We start from the raw sequence: 16,270 nt of genomic DNA on the forward strand, positions 1-16,270 counted from the left end.
TCACAAAATATCTGCTACTTTTCTCCAACTGATCCTCACCACGGAAGCCTGCGGAGCCATATAGCATCTGCATGATTTTTACTCAACAGACTGGTTTGGGTTTCTGGGTGGTTTGCATAAATTATAAAAAAGAGCACAAAAATCATACAACATCAACTCTACCATAAGGGGGCGTGTTCCCTCTGGCCGTGCAGAGAATGATGGGGACAAGTAGCTGTGTCCGAAGCTCTGATGACTGGTGACATCTCTAGGAGTGAGGCCAAACCTGTCCCAGCCTCTCTTGGAGGAGTCCTCCGTCTTCCCCATCTGGTTTCTCAGGAGGCCTCCTATCACAGAAGTAGCCCATCTTAGCACCACAATTGGAGGACAGGGTGTGGAACTGTCCCTGTGTACAATGGCAGCTGGGTCTTCTGTGCTCAGCGGCCTGGAAAGTGAGCCGGAAGGAGGAGCCCTGGCTTTCCAACTGGACCCCCTCCACCTCTGCAAACTCCAAGAGGTTGTTAGCAAACAGAGCGTCTGGAACATGAGTCAACAAAGTTCTTATGAAAAGAGCCAGACAGGACAGATAGTAACTATTTCAGGCTTTCTGGTCCACATACAGTCTGTTACATATTCTTCTCCTCTTTGCTTTTTACAACCCTTTAAAAATGTAAAAAATCTTCTTAGGAGGCAGGCCATAAAACACAGGCCTGCAGGCTGTGGTTTGCCAGCCCCTGGTCTAGAACATGATGATGCCCTGTCCAACCCATCCATTACAGCCTCCTTCCCATCGAAGGCCTCTGGCATCCCCCCAAGCTGCCCTGAGCCGGTATCTGTAGCACAGGCTTTGCAGAAGGGACCGTGGCAGGCAGAGTTGCCCTCAGGTTCCTGCTCTGCAGCCCCAGGTATCCTCCTTTGCCAAGTGGCTGGTCTGGTTGTATTTTAAGCAAATATCAGATATTAGTCTCAGCCCTGCTCATGTGTCCTGGGGCTGAAGGAAGCCTCAGCGTCCCCAGTGAGGTAGGTACATACTATCAGCCTCGTCTCACACTTGCAGATGGTGAAGTTCAAGAGCAGAATTGACTTTCCCAATGCTGCCCATCAGCCACATGTCTGAATTTCAAAGAAAGCCGAAGAATCTAGGCTTTAACTTTTCTAAGGACATGATCAGGTATTGTTCTGTCCCACCCAAGCCCAGTGATTCCACCTCAAACAGAGCAAGTCAAGAATCCACCAGTGAATACTGTCAGCCACACAGAGTTGCTCTCCAGACCTCAGTGACACTCTCTGAAAACAGAATTAACTCAAGCACTCAAAGCTACGGGGCCTCGGTGGAGCAGCGCTCTCTGCCCTGCCCACAAGTCTCTTCAAACTCAAAATAAAGTTTATAAAAGTAAATTATCTCATTTTATAACTTAAGTGCATCAAGCATTTCCTTAAATATAGTTCACACTGAAAATAAAGTTACTTTTGCTGTACAGTTGGTGTCTGTTATAATTAGGAATAAACTTTGATGATAAAGTATGAAAGGTTACACACTCACGCACACATCTATCTACCTGTCTGTCTGTCTGTGGGTGTGTGGATGGGTAGACATATGCACCTCTTGAAAAGAGCTTCCCCAAAAATGGTGGGAAGTTGTTAGGGCTCTCTAGGTATCTAGTTTGCAAGAAAATGCCTATATTTAAAATCCCTGTCCTTAACGATAAACACATCTTCATACCTAACACTAAGACTCTTATTAGAAACATTAAACTATGCAATCCATAATGTATTCAGTCTTTGGAAATGCCGAGCTACACCATATCATTATACAACAGCATCCCGGACACAACTCCCTCCCCAACGCACCTCTTCCCTGCCTCCCCATCCTAAAGCCAGCTGACCCCTCATGTAATGGGGTTGTTCCAGAATGGGAGCCTAGCCGGAGAACTCGAGGGGTGAACTCAAGAGGTGAAGTAAGAATTCTGCATGGAGTACAGGTGGTCAATGGGGTTTCCCACTCTGGACTGCAGGGGCCCGGCTTCTGAGGTTGCTAGGAAGCAGTCACCCAGGTTACTGAGAGAGGTGTCATCACTATCCAGGTCGTGGAAAAGGGGCTCAGCACCTGAAATGGAAAGGAAACACTGGCATGAGGGTCTGGAAGAAGGGACCCATTCAGTGCTGGGAAATTCAGTTGAATTCACCAGCGTGGTCTGAGCACGTCCCCCAGGGGGCGCTTTCTACTGGGTGCTGGGGAGGGGGTGGGGGAGGGTAGAGCTACATAGAAGAGTAGGAGGGGGCATAATCCCTGTCCACAAAAGATCTCCTTAGGGGGGCTCACGTCTAAAGTGCAACAACTGAAAATAATATGAACTAGGATATAACAAAGTGCTAAATTGAATGCAGCATAAGCAAATGTCAGAATGTCTAGACAGTGAGGGTGGGGAGTGGGCAAGACATAGCACCACAGGCTGGAGAGACAGGGGCAAGGGCTTCTGGAGGACTCTGGCCACAAAAATGGTTCTTGAAGGAGGGATGGTAAGAAAACAAACATCAGCTCTGAGAATGATGCACACGAAACCTCCGGTGGTAACACCTGTCCTTTCAGATAGCACAAGTATACTGAGTGCCGGCTGTTTCCCCAAATTTGTACTGCAAAGGAAAGGGAGGTTAGGTGCCCAGACTCAACTAATTTACATCTCTGACCAAAAAAAAAAAAACCAGGAGGGCAAACTGAGCAACAGCTGGGGGACCACTGTGACCGGAACCTTGAGGATGTACGTTTCACCTCTACTTCAAGTAAATAGGAAAGATGAAAACTGCAGTTTATAAAAATTGTCATGTGGCTTTAATTATTCATTTTACTGAAGGATTCATCACAGGAGTCCTTTATGTAACAAGACCCCTAGGATTCTGAAAATGTAAGAATTTGCAAAAAAACCCAAAAAGTCATTTGCCCTGTTTTTGCATAGTGGTGAAGACAGGTACAGACCTTACGTGAGTCTTCTAAGGGAGCAAAGAGGATGGCCGTCACTGGAGCGTATATACATATATATATATATATATATATATATATATATATATATATATATATATATGAATGAATGAGGTTGGTCAATGACGTTCCTGAAAATGGCTGGATCTTAATAAGTGTTTGCTGAATGCATCACATGGGAAGATAGGGCTGATTTTAACATTATAGATAATTTTTTTTTAATGAAGGCAAAAAAGAAGTTGATAATCTGTGCACTGAGGCATATATCTCTGATACTAATGTTTTGAAGGCTTGAGGAATAAAATGTTATTTTTAGCTATCAGGGTTAACAATTGCAGATTTCACAGTACAGATGAATGTATTACATAGGCCACTTACCTTCTCTGTATAAAAATGCAGTGGCCTATGTTTGGCACTGAGATTGAACTTCAGCCTTCCACTCCAGAGCTTGCCCATCCCATCAGGGTGCCCAGGCCCCAGCTTCTGTACCTCAGCTTAAGCAGCAAACTGGGAAAATGGGGGAGTCTCAGCTGTCCCCATTCCCTGCGTTTAAAGCAGCTCCGTTTTGGCTGGGGTGAGACTGGGAGGAGATACTTTTCACTTCACAAGTCAGTTTATGTTTCAGGAATTACATTAGAACACCTACTAGTATCCATAATAGGAGAGTCCATTTCAAACATCTGTTTTCTGTACTTTTCAATATATTTTTTTCTTATGTGAGAGTTTGCATAATTAAGGCCTCTGCCTATATCACTGCTGATAATGCTTATGAACATGTAAGTGTGGTACCTGGCATGAAATGAAAGACTTGGGAAGTTCAATCTCAACAAACAGGTCTACAATGAAAACACAACCTCCTATTCAAACTAACAAATAAGAAGCTTTGAGGAAAAAAAAAAAAGAAGCTTTGAATAGGAGCATAAATGGAAGCATGATTAATGTGTATGTGTGCTGGTCTTTCTTCTGGAGCCGTCAGTTAGGTGATTCTAGCAGTATTTTTGTGGGACACTTATTCTGCTCTGGAACTTTAATGAGCATCTAGGAACTGTGTAGAGGTGTCTGGGCGGGGATGAAAAACTCACGCAACCAAGTCATGTGAGGTCTCTGCGGGGCTTGAGTCCCTCTTACCATAGGGGTGCATGTGGTCTCCAGGCATCTGGGGTGGGGTGAGACCCTGTCGGAAGGGATCTGAGCTGTAGACGCTCTGCTCGATGGCCAGGAGCTGCTGTGGGGTGGGCAGAGCAGTGTAGGGGTTCATGATCCCTTCCATCCCAGCGCTCCCGCCACCATTTGTCTGAGCTGTGGGACAAAGAAGAAGGCAGATCATTCTCCATGTGCAGCCCAGCATCACACGCTGGGAGGGAGGGAGGACCACAGAACAAGCTCTGAACTTCACATGCCCCACTGGCTTGTGACCACACAAGCTGTGTGACCATGGCTACATCATTTTACTTCCTGGATCTTGGTTTCCTCATTTATAGAATGGAAAGGTTGAGGTGACATCAGTGGTTCCCAGTCTGTGCCCTACCAAGGGCCATCAGGGATTGCCTTGAAGGATAGGCATGGCGGGTGTTGTACTTGGAGAGCTTCCTTGAACTACATCATTAAAACAAAGGCGTTTGATGCTACACACAGGCTTGGGAGCCAATGGAGTGGATGCATCTAAAGATCCTTCCAGCATTATGCCACTAGGAGTCCGTCTATCAAGTGGGGTTCATGACACTGGCCCAGCGGACCTCGTGTAGCTGATACGAAGACTCCATGAGATCGTGTGTATGTGCTTTGGAATGACAACTCGCTACACTCGTGTACAGAATTTTATGAGAAAAGGAGGACTCCGTTCCTGCCTCCACATCCTGCTGTGGTTCTCTGAACACAGTTCCATTAACTCTCAGGGACTCAATCTGCCACCTTCTTAAGTCTACCCTAGGAGCTGCCCATAGAATTCTTCAAAGTTCCAAGCACTAGGAGTTTGTGTTCTCATAATGCCTTCATGAGTTATCCTCCCTTTGAGTGTGTTGACCTATATGGAGTCAACTTACATGGCTCCTCCTAAAGCCCTCTCACATCTGTGACCCTCTCTGAGGTGCACAGCACTGTGTGGTATAGGACTAGCAGGCCCCATTACCCTACCCTAGAAATGCAAAGAGAGGTGCAAAGAGACAGAAAGACAGGTCCCAGATCTCCAAACAGCATTGGAAGGTGGAACTGGGGCAAATTCAGGTCTTCTGACCAGCTCGCAGCTCCACCCTGCCCCAGGGCCCGTGCCCTTGCTTCACTTCTCTCCCAGAGCATCTATCTTGCCATTAAGATTCTGTTTGGCCTAGAAGGTCAAAAGCAAAAAGAACCCTTGACTGCAAGAGTCAAATTCTCGTTGGAGCCTAGCCCAGGTATCAAGCACAAGGTAAGGTCCATGCAAGGACAAGGGGCTCTGTTTAGAGGCCAGACAACCAATGTCACATTCCACGGCCTTCCAAGTGTGGTCCAAGGCTGGCAGCAATGAGAGCTTGTTAAAAATGCAGACTCTCTGGGCCCACCAAGACCTTAAGAATCAGAATCTATACATTACCAAATACCAGGTGATTTAGGTGCATGTTAAAGGGTGAGAATCCCTGCTCTAGGTTACAAAGAGACCACTCAGGAAATTCTGCTGGACAGCTGAGATGGGGAGGGGGCAGTGCATATCCCTTTAAGAATGATTGTTCTAATATAGTTATTCTTGCTTTTTTTCTTTTCACTTCCTTGAAGGGTCCCACAACCTGTCCCTCTTCACACCCTCCCCAATCCCCACACCACCCCTATTGAAAACAACAACAGCAAATGAAGGTACATGGAGGTAAGGGTGAGTTAAGGCAGCGTGGCCGAGCGGAACTCAGAATCAGAGAGACAGGTTCCAGCCCCAGTTCCATCTCTTATTGATCTAGGACCGTGGTTGCCTGGAAGGAGGAGGGCCACGCAGGATGAGAAACTGGGCATGTCTTTGACTCTGTAGGTAGGCCTGACACAGGGCCCTGACACTGCAGCAGGGCCCGGGCAAAGGGGCTTTGCATGAGGGTAGGGCGACCTCCAATCCGCAGTTCTGGGCCTGCAGAACCCTCTCACAGTTGTCATAGTTTGGTCCTCCCTGGAAGGTCCCAGCTCCCAAGCAGGTGTGGACTGGGCTTCACGGAGCTCAGAAATGTCATTCCAAGGGCTGGGTGGTTGGAGGCCCCTGGCGGGAGAGGCCTGGCCGGCAGAGGCTCCAGCTTACCGGAACTCAGCCTCTGGGTGTTCTGTTGATCTTGCTGTTGCTGCTGCTGCCGCCGGGCCAGCTTCTTCATCTGATGAGGGGAGGACCACAGGATTAGAAGTCAGGGGACCTGCAGCAGGTTCCTGCGGCTAGGCCAGGGGGAAATGGCTCGTGGGTAAAGCAGAGGGACCCCTTCCCCTGCTTTTACTCAGGAAAGGAGCCACACTTCAGGAACAGCGCCTTGAGCCCGATGCATGGCGGCTGAGGGCTTTTTACACCGCAGCCGTGGAAAGACAGCTGGCTGGGAAGCAACAGTGTGGCTGGTCTTAGCAGGAAGAGGGATTTCCTCTCAGTGCTTATGTTGTGACAGTTTTATGTGAGGGGATGTAGGGTCTTCAGCCCAGCTTAGATGTGCAGCAAGGGCCTGCTGACAGGGTATGATGTGGGATGAGGCTGGCCCCTCCCTATCTGCTGGCCCTTGTGGCAGAGACTCCTACCAGGAGATGTATGCCTCTAGGTAAGGAGTTTGACTCCCAAAGCACCTCGTTAACACACAAACTTCCCGGAAGGAACATTGTAACCCAATGTTTCTCAAAGTGTGTTCTGTGGAACATTAGGGTTCCATGCGACATTAACATACATTTTGAGTACAATCGCCCCATCTCTCCCCTTCTGCAGGGCTGCTATAGCTGAAATGACTGCTGAGCATAAAATTTTTGAATCACGAGAACTATTCTACCCAATGAGTTGAGGTTAGAAAACGTGCTGGCAAAAACAATGTCCTACTATTGTTTTAGGAAACCGGCCCCACAGAGACAGAAGTAAGAAGCAGATTACCTTAGCTCTCTGGTTCTGGAACCACACCTGAACGACACGGACGCTCAGCCCTGTCTCTGCAGCCAGAGTCTCCCTCACCTTGAAAAAATGGGACATTAGAAATATAGAAACATTGGCATCCTAGAGTAGAAGGCAGAACATTCCATACATGGTGCACGGAGAGGCCAACAGGCTGCATCTTACATAGGAGCTGGCGAGTGTTCAGTGTTCAGCAAAATCCCAAACACAAGAATATAGCTCTCCTTCAGGAGGAGAGAAGGTCCTTACCCAGGTAAACGAAGAGAAGAATAAGCATTAATTTTGATGTGCATTCCAAGAGGTGTTCCTGGGTTTCTCTTCCTCTGGAAATTAGGCCTTCAGGTGGTTCTTAGATATTAGCAAAATCTATTGTTGTGTTTTTAGCTGTATGCCAGGCATATGCATTAACCTACTTAAGGAGAGCTGAGGGTGAAAATCACTTTGCAAAAACAACTGGTTCTCTTTTGCTCTCTTCTCCTGTCTAAATTCACTGACTTAAATTTTTGGTTTTGTCCCTCATAGCTTTAGGTCACTTTGGGTGTTTCATGAATATTCATATTCACTGTGAGCCCTGCCCAAAGGAAATAAGACAAGAGCCATCTGGGATCCAACAGAGCAAGAGAGACAGCGCTGATGCAGGCACATGCACTGGGACTGTGAAGAGACAGGACAATCAGGGTCCCTATTATGAAGAGTCGCGTTTCAACATCTGCCCTCTATACAGGCATTTGGTGAGGGGCTGGCAAAGTGGCTAGAAGGGAAGGGGGAAGAAGCACAGATTTCCCAAGAGTGGTCCTGAGAGACACTGCCCCCTCTTGGTTAGATTCTGAGGAGGAGATGAGATGGTAGGAGCTCCTTGAATAAACACATAAGTAGAGCAAGCTGGAGGCCTTGGGAAGTGCTCATCTTTATCATGCCACTGGGGCTGAGGCTTAGGAGAAGCAGGATAATTAGAGAAGATTTTACAGGCACATCCTTCTGCAACGCCATCTGAAACAGCAGTATGCCCAGGGGCCCACGTCCACCTGCTGAAACCCTATCCAGCCTTCAGAGGCCCAGCTCAAAACCCACCTGTTCCACAAAGCCTTGCCTGATCCCCCAGACAGAGGCGACCTTTCTCTTCCGGCAGCTCCTGGCTGCCCCTCTGTCCTGGTCCTCAGAGCTTTCTCCCCAGTGTTCCAGTGTACACATCTCCTCCCCTCTGGTGGCCTAGACGCTGCCCAGGGACAAGCACTGGGCACAGGCCATACAGAGGCTGGGAGTTCAGTACATGTAGAACAAGGAAACCAATGAGGAAGTGGGAACTGGTCCTTGTGCAGGTCTACCTTGGGGCTGGTTCAACTTTCTACCAGCTTTTCTCCCAGAGCTTAGAGGGCAGCGAGGCCAGGGAAAGGGAGTCTTCTGCAGGTGGGAGAACTTTTTTCAAAAGGCAGAAGTGGTGGGAGACTGTATTATCGTTCAGCAAATATCCATCCTTCCCGCCCCTCCTCCATGGAGGGGTGTATGCCTCCCCCTGTACTCACAGTGGCTTAGCCACATGACTTGCTTTGGCCCATGGAATGTAAGTGGATGTGAAGTGGGTGATATTCAAGGAGAGCCATTCAGTGGGACTGCCCAGTGTGACTTGGCCTCTTGCTTTCTGCCATCGTCATGAGACCCGTGTGCCCCAGGTGGCCACTGCCCTGGACTCTTTAATGAGAGACCGGTGGGGCAGGCCTGAACCTGAGCCCAGCTGGGTTACAGCCAACCCACAGCCCAGGGGCAGGAAATAAATGTTTGCTGGGAGCCGCTAAGATTTTGTTTGTTATTGCAGCAAAAGCCGATTCATACAGAGAGGGAGGCATGCTAAGGGATGGGATGCTAGGGACGGATGCTAAGAAATTGAAAATGTCTTTCTTCTATGAATTTCAATTCAATTTCAAGAAAGCTTTCTTTTCTTATTTTTATTGCATAAAGGACAGTACCCAGCATACAGCAGGGAGTCCATAAATGGTGGGTACTTAATAAGCGGACACAGCTATTTGTGGCAGAGACTACTAATTGTCTCCAATATCCATTCTCTCCTTCCTCCTCTTAGCAAAGTTATCCCCAAGTTTTAGCAAGGCATATGGACACCCAGATAGACTAATTTCCCAAGTCCCCCTTGCAAGTGGTACAACCACAGGATTAAACCCTAGCCAACACACATGAGTGAGAGTGATGCAAAAAATCCCAGGGTATGTCCCTAAAAGGGCAGCTGCTTGCCCTGACTTTCTCTTTCTCCACCATGGTGGTGGCTGGAAAAAATGGTGACACCTGGAGCAGCCCCTTGGACCCATGTGATGGATAACAGAGCTTCTCGGCCAGTTTTGGATTGCTCATCTCCGGACTGTGATGTGAGAGAGACATAAACTCCTATCTCATTAAGTCACTGTATTTTTTTTTTTTTCATAACTGTTCACAGCAGCCCTATCTGTAACAGCTCCAAGCTGGAAACAACTCACACGCCCACCAACAGGTGAATGGTCAAACAGCCCATGGTATATCCATGGAATACTATGCAACAACAAAAATGGATGAACCACAACACGGATGAATGCCAAAATCACCACCTCAAGCAGAACAAACTGCACCGAAAAAGAATACATGCTACAAGCCACTGTATTTTTACTCTGTTATAACATTTCGATCTATATCCCAACTGGAACCTCTTATTGTTATTCTCCCCATTGCTCTTCATGAAATGAAAGGTATGAGCAAGTAGCCAGTTGGAGTGGGTATGCATACCGAAAAGCACAGGGAGATTCTACCATGACCCTGGCCACAGCTGCAGTGATCCCTGGAGTCTCCAACGGGGCTCAAGGCCACCTGCTCAGACTCTGTCTGAACAGCATCTCCCACCCCGACCCCCAGGTGCCCAGTGATGCCCCAGAGGAGTCCAGGGTGCACACAGAGAAGAGGGGGCCTCGTCCCCTTTCCTCCCTTCTCCCTGCCCCACCCCCACCGCCACCATACCTTCCTGCACGGCTTGGAGGATACTTCAAACGAGGCCTTGAATGCTCTCCTCTGTTGGGTTGTCAAGATGGTTCTGGGACGTTTAGGGCGCTTATGGTCCTTGCCATCCTCAGCGGCTCCTTTCCCTGCCCCATGGGCTGACTTGCAAAGACTTTCTTCATCATCACTTTTGCCTGAAAGCAGCAGAAAACAACATGTTGAGTCCCTTAAGGCCACTTCCTGGAGTTGTCTGTTATTCCATAACAAGACACTTGGGTCCATGTTCCAAGGATGACTTAAGACATGAATGCTGATACTGATCCCAAAACCCCCAGGAAGGGCTAAGGAAAAACTTCTAAAATGTGGAGACAGGAACCAGGAAGTCCACCATCACAGCTCAGGACTTTCTCTCTGGAGGCTCTCCTAGCTCCACGTTTACTAGTTGTGTAACCTTGGGCAAGTGACTTAACTCTCTATGGCTCAATTTTCTTATCTGCAAAATTGAGATATAGGAGTATCTACTTCATTGGTGTTGTTGTGAGGATTAAATGAGTTTATCAAGAAGGCACTCAGAAGGCTGCTTAGCATATAATAAATGCCCAGTAAGTGTTGGTGGTTAATATTTCTTAAATTTCATTTTTCAACTCTAGACCTGGATAAGTTATATATAACTTCCTAGATACTATGTCTGAAATTCTAGCCACTGCCAGGATGTAGAAAACAATACTGTTTAAGAGGCGACAGAAGACCAACATTAGACTACGTGCAGGTACAGATAACACAGGCAGTTAGTCAAAACTGCCTGTCTATAAAATAAATAACTCTCTATTAAAGTAACTGTATTTATCTATATTTACGTGAATTATTTCAACTCTATAAGCAGTGATCAATACAAGCAGTAACTTGAAGGAAATAAAGCCTTCAGTATATATGACATTCTTTCCCAGGCTACCTCTTGTATCCCACAGACTTCACACTCCTAAGAAGATGCTTCTAGGATCTGGGAAATACCCATGTGAGAGAGACTCCTTCCTACTTTCAGCATGAAAAGCCATAGGCAGTTGTGTGCCCACATTACCCTAATGAGACCCTCATTTCTCTCTGGGTCTTTACAGAGCTCAGCTGCCCTCTTTCCTCCAGTAGAAACCTTTGTCCCAAGAGCTTCCCCAGCTCCAGTCCCCTGATTCTGATCTCCTTCTGGCCACTTCAAGAAATCCAAGATGGGCTTCCCTGGTGGTGCAGTGGTTGAGAGTCTGCCTGCCATTGCAGGGGACACGGGTCCGTGCCCCGGTCCGGGAAGATCCCACATGCCGCGGAGCGGCTGGGCCTGTGAGCCATGGCAGCTGGGCTTGCGTGTCCAGAGCCTGTGCTCAGCAACGGGAGAGGCCACAGCAGTGAAAAGCCCGCGTACCGCAAAAAAAAAAAAAAAAAAATAGAAATCCAAGATGAGGCGACCCACCGTGTGCGAGCTACACATCCTTGTTCTTCATCCCGCCCTCCTCTGGAAAGATGCTCTTTGCATATAATGTTTTAGTTTAGACTTTAGTTGAGTTCTAATTTTTGGCTCTGCCAGAGCCAAAAAACCTTATTTTATTTGAAAGAACAATGGCTAAGATTCTTTCCTCTATGAACTTTTAGGCATACGATTTGAACGTGAAGGAAGACGACCCTCTGAGTTCCTTGAGGGCACAAGCTTTGCAGTGTACTTGAACAGGGTCTGACGTAGGCAGACCTAGGTCTCCATCCAGCTCTATCCCTTGTTTTAAGTACCGCCCTGTGCAAGGGAAGTCCTGCACTGAGCCTGCACTGGAGACAAGAATACCCACCAGAGGGTAGCATAGGAGTAGTGCTGCTGTGTGCAAAGCAACTAACACAGAGGCACAGAGAAGGCTCTTACTAGATGTTGTGGGAAGGATGTCTTTCCCCCTCTGCCTCACTCCCCTTGATAGTACAGATGAAAAAACCCACAAGATGAATGAAGAAGAGATTAAAGAAGAATCCTCATGACAAGGAGGGGTCACTCTGGCATCTTCAATTCTTAGGCTGCTCTTTCCTTGATGGGAGGTGGTGGTGGGGGGATTCAGTAAGCTGATCTCAGTCAGACCTCAGTATTGAAGGGTAGTTAGGATCTTTCTAGAAGGAGGTTTTCAGAATGGCAAGGAAAAAATAAGCATGCAAGAACTAAAAGCCTTAGGGAACCAAGAAGACCCCACAAGAGAAGAAAGGTAGAAAAAAGGAGGCCATTGACTATGCAGATTCATCCTTGCTGGGCCCTACCTCATGCTACTCAGAGACCGCCCCCCCCAACCAAGCCCAGTCTTTAGTGACGTCAGTAATTCTCTCTGTTGGTGGATTCTTTGGGGTCAAAAGGATGCTCCTCTGGTACTGGTGATGCCTTCAGTAATATTTCTGAGGAAACGTGGTTGACACCCCATGCCAAGGATTGTGTACATCTCCTGCAAGGCAGGTGATTATAAGGAACTGAGTCTAGAACAAATAAGTGAGAAGTCCAAAGCACAGAATTTACTTTAAAATGCAATTGTATCATCTTCAGAAACCACTTATCTTATACCAGTTTTGTCCTTAAAATGGTATTTGCAAACATCTCACGGGGTCAGTCTGATTCTTTTACAGTCACGTAGCTTGATGCAAATGTATACTGATGACTAAGATGATGTAACTAATGAAAATGCAAAATCTAAAATAATGTGGATTCCATGGTAATGGCTCATATATGTTGATAACATTCAGGAAAGCAAGACGGCACGATGTCCACAAGCATGGGCTCTGGGAGCCATACTAACTCGGGTTTCAATTCTGGCCTGGCCAGTTATGATGTGTGATTCTGAACAAATCCCCAAGACTCAATTTTCTCATTGGAGAAAGTAACAGTGTTGTTGGAATTACATCAGATGATGTATGGAAAGGGTTTAGCACTGTCTAGAGTGTGATAGATGTTTAGTAAATCATCATCATCATCATTTCAAAAGAAGGGATCTTAATCTGAGACCCATGTTTTCTGTTATTAACAGTTGCACATTGATGGGAGTTGAAGTTAAGGTTTTACACTACAAGCGTTCATTCCTCTCTCTTTGCAGACATGACCCTAGCTCACACTAAGAGTTGGTTTTATAGAAAGTATGTGTGTGAGCGCTTGTGGGAAAGAAGCGGGGGGTGGTAGTCGGGGGGCTGGTTCCAGAAGGAAGATGTGATTGCTGAAGTTTGTTCAGAGCCCTAGAAGTGGATGGCTGAGGTCCCTGATGTCTTCGTACTGTCTCTGGACTTACCCCTGCCTAAGACACAGGCACATTCCCCAAGACCTGCTATCCCAACCTAGAACAGCAGAAAGGAGAAGTGGGGGAAAGAGCCATCTCCTAGGGCAGCCCTTGGTGCCCATTTTTGGAGGATGTAAAGAGCATCACAGGCGACTGCTCATTCATTCTCTCTACATCCCTGTGAGAAGAAAGAGACGAAAACATTTGTTTTCAGAAGAGGGAGGGGCAGAAGTGGGAGCAGAGGGAGGACGAGAATAAGATTTGTCTCTGGAGTGTTTCTATCATTTTTTTGTGGTGCATTTTCTTCTTCTGACTCCTCCTTTTTTGCTGTTCAATATCTCTCTCTTCTGTCTGCTAAGGGCCCCATTTTGCCTTCCAAGAAGCACTAGATGCTCTAGACCAGGCATCTACAAACTATTTTTTGTAAAAGGCCAGAGAGTAAAATATTTTACTCTTTGCAGGCCTTATGGCCTCTATTGCAACCACTCAACTCTGCCACTGTAGTACGAAAGCAGCCATAGACAGGACGAATAGGCATGGCTGGGCTCCAATAAAACTACATTTCAAAAGCAGGCACCAGACTGGGCTTCCCTGGTGGCACAGTGGTTGAGAGTCCGCCTGCCGATCCAGGGAATACGGGTTCGTGCCCCGGTCCAGGAAGATCCCACATGCCGCGCAGCGGCTAGTCCCATGAGCCATTTGGTCACTGAGCCTGCACATCCGGAGCCTGTGCTCCGCAATGGGAGAGGCCACAACAGTGAGAGGCCCGCGTACCGCACACACACACACAAAAAAGCAGGCACCAGGCCAGATTTGGCCTGCATACCATAGTTTGCTGGCCCCTGCCCTAGACCTCTCCTGACCCGTTCTCCATCAAAACTTACATATCCTGTGTTCCAGGCTTTCACGCTCTGACTCTGGGGGCAGGAAGCACTGCTCATGTGCTACACTGAGTCAGGGATTAGCAGGGTCTGAAGTGTCCTCTCCCACAGTCAATAACACATAGACATGGAATGCCTCCAACCAAACAGTCACCACTATGGAATTTCAGGTGTCCTGGCAGATCTGAGCAAGAGAAACTCTGAAGATAGAGGAACGGAGGGCCTTTGGGCATTTCCCAAAGTGCAGACAGATGTCACAACCCAGCTGCCAAGGGGAATGCAGACCATCGCTAACCGTCACCCAGCTTCGGTCTGCCGGATTGTAAATATTACGAGCATAGCAGTGCCCTCTGACTCCCTCGGGGAACTTCCAGACTGCTCAGGGAGGCTCCCATCTCCTCGTTCGGCAGGGGCAGGGCTGCCTGACTCTGATGCCAACTTCTCCGTGAAAGCAGGCAGTGCCTGAAATATATACTTACTGATTTGTCCAAGAGAAATGAAAGTTCTAAACGAGCCAGGAGATTTCTCCCAGGGCCAGCAGGAGTACTGGAGAGCAGGAGATGCAGAAAAACCTTCCAACAGCAGAGACATCGCGGAAGCAGAAGGAGGGGCAGCCCCTCGGCATTGCCAGAGGCTCCCACACCCAGATGCAGGCCAGAGCGATCCCTCATAATTTAAGCTGACACCCCTCAGCGGAGATGAAAGGAACACCACTTGCTGTCTCCAGCAACAAATGTCAGCATCCCTGGAGGCCATTTAGACACAAACGCAGCATAAATCTGACTCCTAGAGGGAAAGTCCAGAGAGTAAGTCTCCACGCACAGCCTACCAGGGTGAAATGAATTTGCTTGGCACAAAGTTGGAACATGTTTCTCAGGGTCTTTCTTTCCCATCTCTTGTAAAAAAAAAAAAAAAAAAAAAATCTGGAATGGCTTGGGGGCTGTTGCTTCCCCCTTGCCTGGTCCTCCCACTCATTTATGACATAAGCAATGGCAGATGAAAGACCCAGCCATGGTTTATGGCCCCGAGACAGGCTGTACTACCTGTGGGGCCTCACAGATTCATTTCAGGTTGTTGGAAAAATCCCAACAGCTCATAAACAGGGCAAGAGATATCAGAGCTTGGCCCAGGAGGTGACGGTGAAGGAGGAGGACCAGAGACCCTCATGCTAGGGAAGGGAGAGGCAGGAACAGGCCTCACATGCTTCCCACGTGATGGGCCTCATAAATGTCCTTCAGGCCGGGGGAGTAAGAGGAAGGGTCTGGGACTTGTGGTCGGTGGAGGGGGGAGGGAAAGAAGTAAGGGAGGAATTTATGAAGACAGAATATATAGGAAACTATTTCCGTCGCTGCCCTGCACTGAATGGATCAGAATTCCATTCTCCCGGAGCATAACTCTGGATGCAAGGCAGCGTTTCACATTCAAGAGGCAGTAGGTAAAGCTCTCTAGAATAGCAAAGTCCCTGCAGCTACTGTTTTCAAAATGCCTCACACAGAGTTCTTCAAGGAGGTCTCAACTCAGACCCAAATCAAGTTCCCGGAAAAGATTTGCCTTGCACCTTGCTCGCGTAATCATCTGCTCAGTAAGCATTTATCGTGGGCTCGTGTATCACGCACTGAACAAGGACAATTCTGGGCTACAGAGATGATTAAGACTTGCCCTCTGTTCTCACGGATCCCAGATTAATAGGGGAGAAAGAAACAATGCCAAAATAATAGCTCTGCTTAGAGGACTTGGAGGAGGGGACTGGGAAGGTGACATAGTACAGGTGTCACTCGAGGTGAAGGTGAATGACAGACAATGAACAGAAGTTGCCAGGCAGGAAAGGACAGAGAGGGTGTTTTAGATCCAGAGAGAACTTCTAACAGCATGGGAGCAAGACCTTGACCCGGGAAGTGAGGCTCATCCAATAGATGAGGTACATCCAATAGTACCTTGAATGTCATCAGGTACTCAGCACCCTGCACTGCATCACAAGGGGATGAGTGAGATCTGAGATGACCCCTTGCTCTCAAGGAACAGAAAACTGTGTTAGAGTTAGCACGTGTGAAACAATAAATATAAAATAGTATTTGGTTATGCTCTTTAGGCATGGTATATA

General features: G+C 47.7%; 1 protein-coding gene across 1 annotated transcript in view; it reads right to left on the minus strand.

Annotated features, from left to right (window-relative positions):
• Window positions 1-1,925: 1,925 nt before the first annotated feature.
• Window positions 1,926-16,270, minus strand: part of LMX1A (LIM homeobox transcription factor 1 alpha) — a gene marked incomplete at both ends in the record, with an annotated part of 149,974 nt that continues 135,629 nt past the window's right edge. The window contains 5 exons of the mRNA XM_082616619.1: window positions 1,926-2,086; window positions 4,085-4,255; window positions 6,207-6,276; window positions 7,023-7,100; window positions 10,035-10,207. Coding sequence (XP_082472745.1) covers window positions 1,926-2,086; window positions 4,085-4,255; window positions 6,207-6,276; window positions 7,023-7,100; window positions 10,035-10,207 — 653 coding nt within the window. The remainder of the gene's footprint in view (window positions 2,087-4,084; window positions 4,256-6,206; window positions 6,277-7,022; window positions 7,101-10,034; window positions 10,208-16,270) is intronic.

The sequence above is a fragment of the Mesoplodon mirus genome (genome assembly GCF_964341445.2).
Source record: "Mesoplodon mirus genome assembly, chromosome: 3".
Taxonomy (NCBI): Eukaryota; Metazoa; Chordata; class Mammalia; order Artiodactyla; family Ziphiidae; genus Mesoplodon; species Mesoplodon mirus.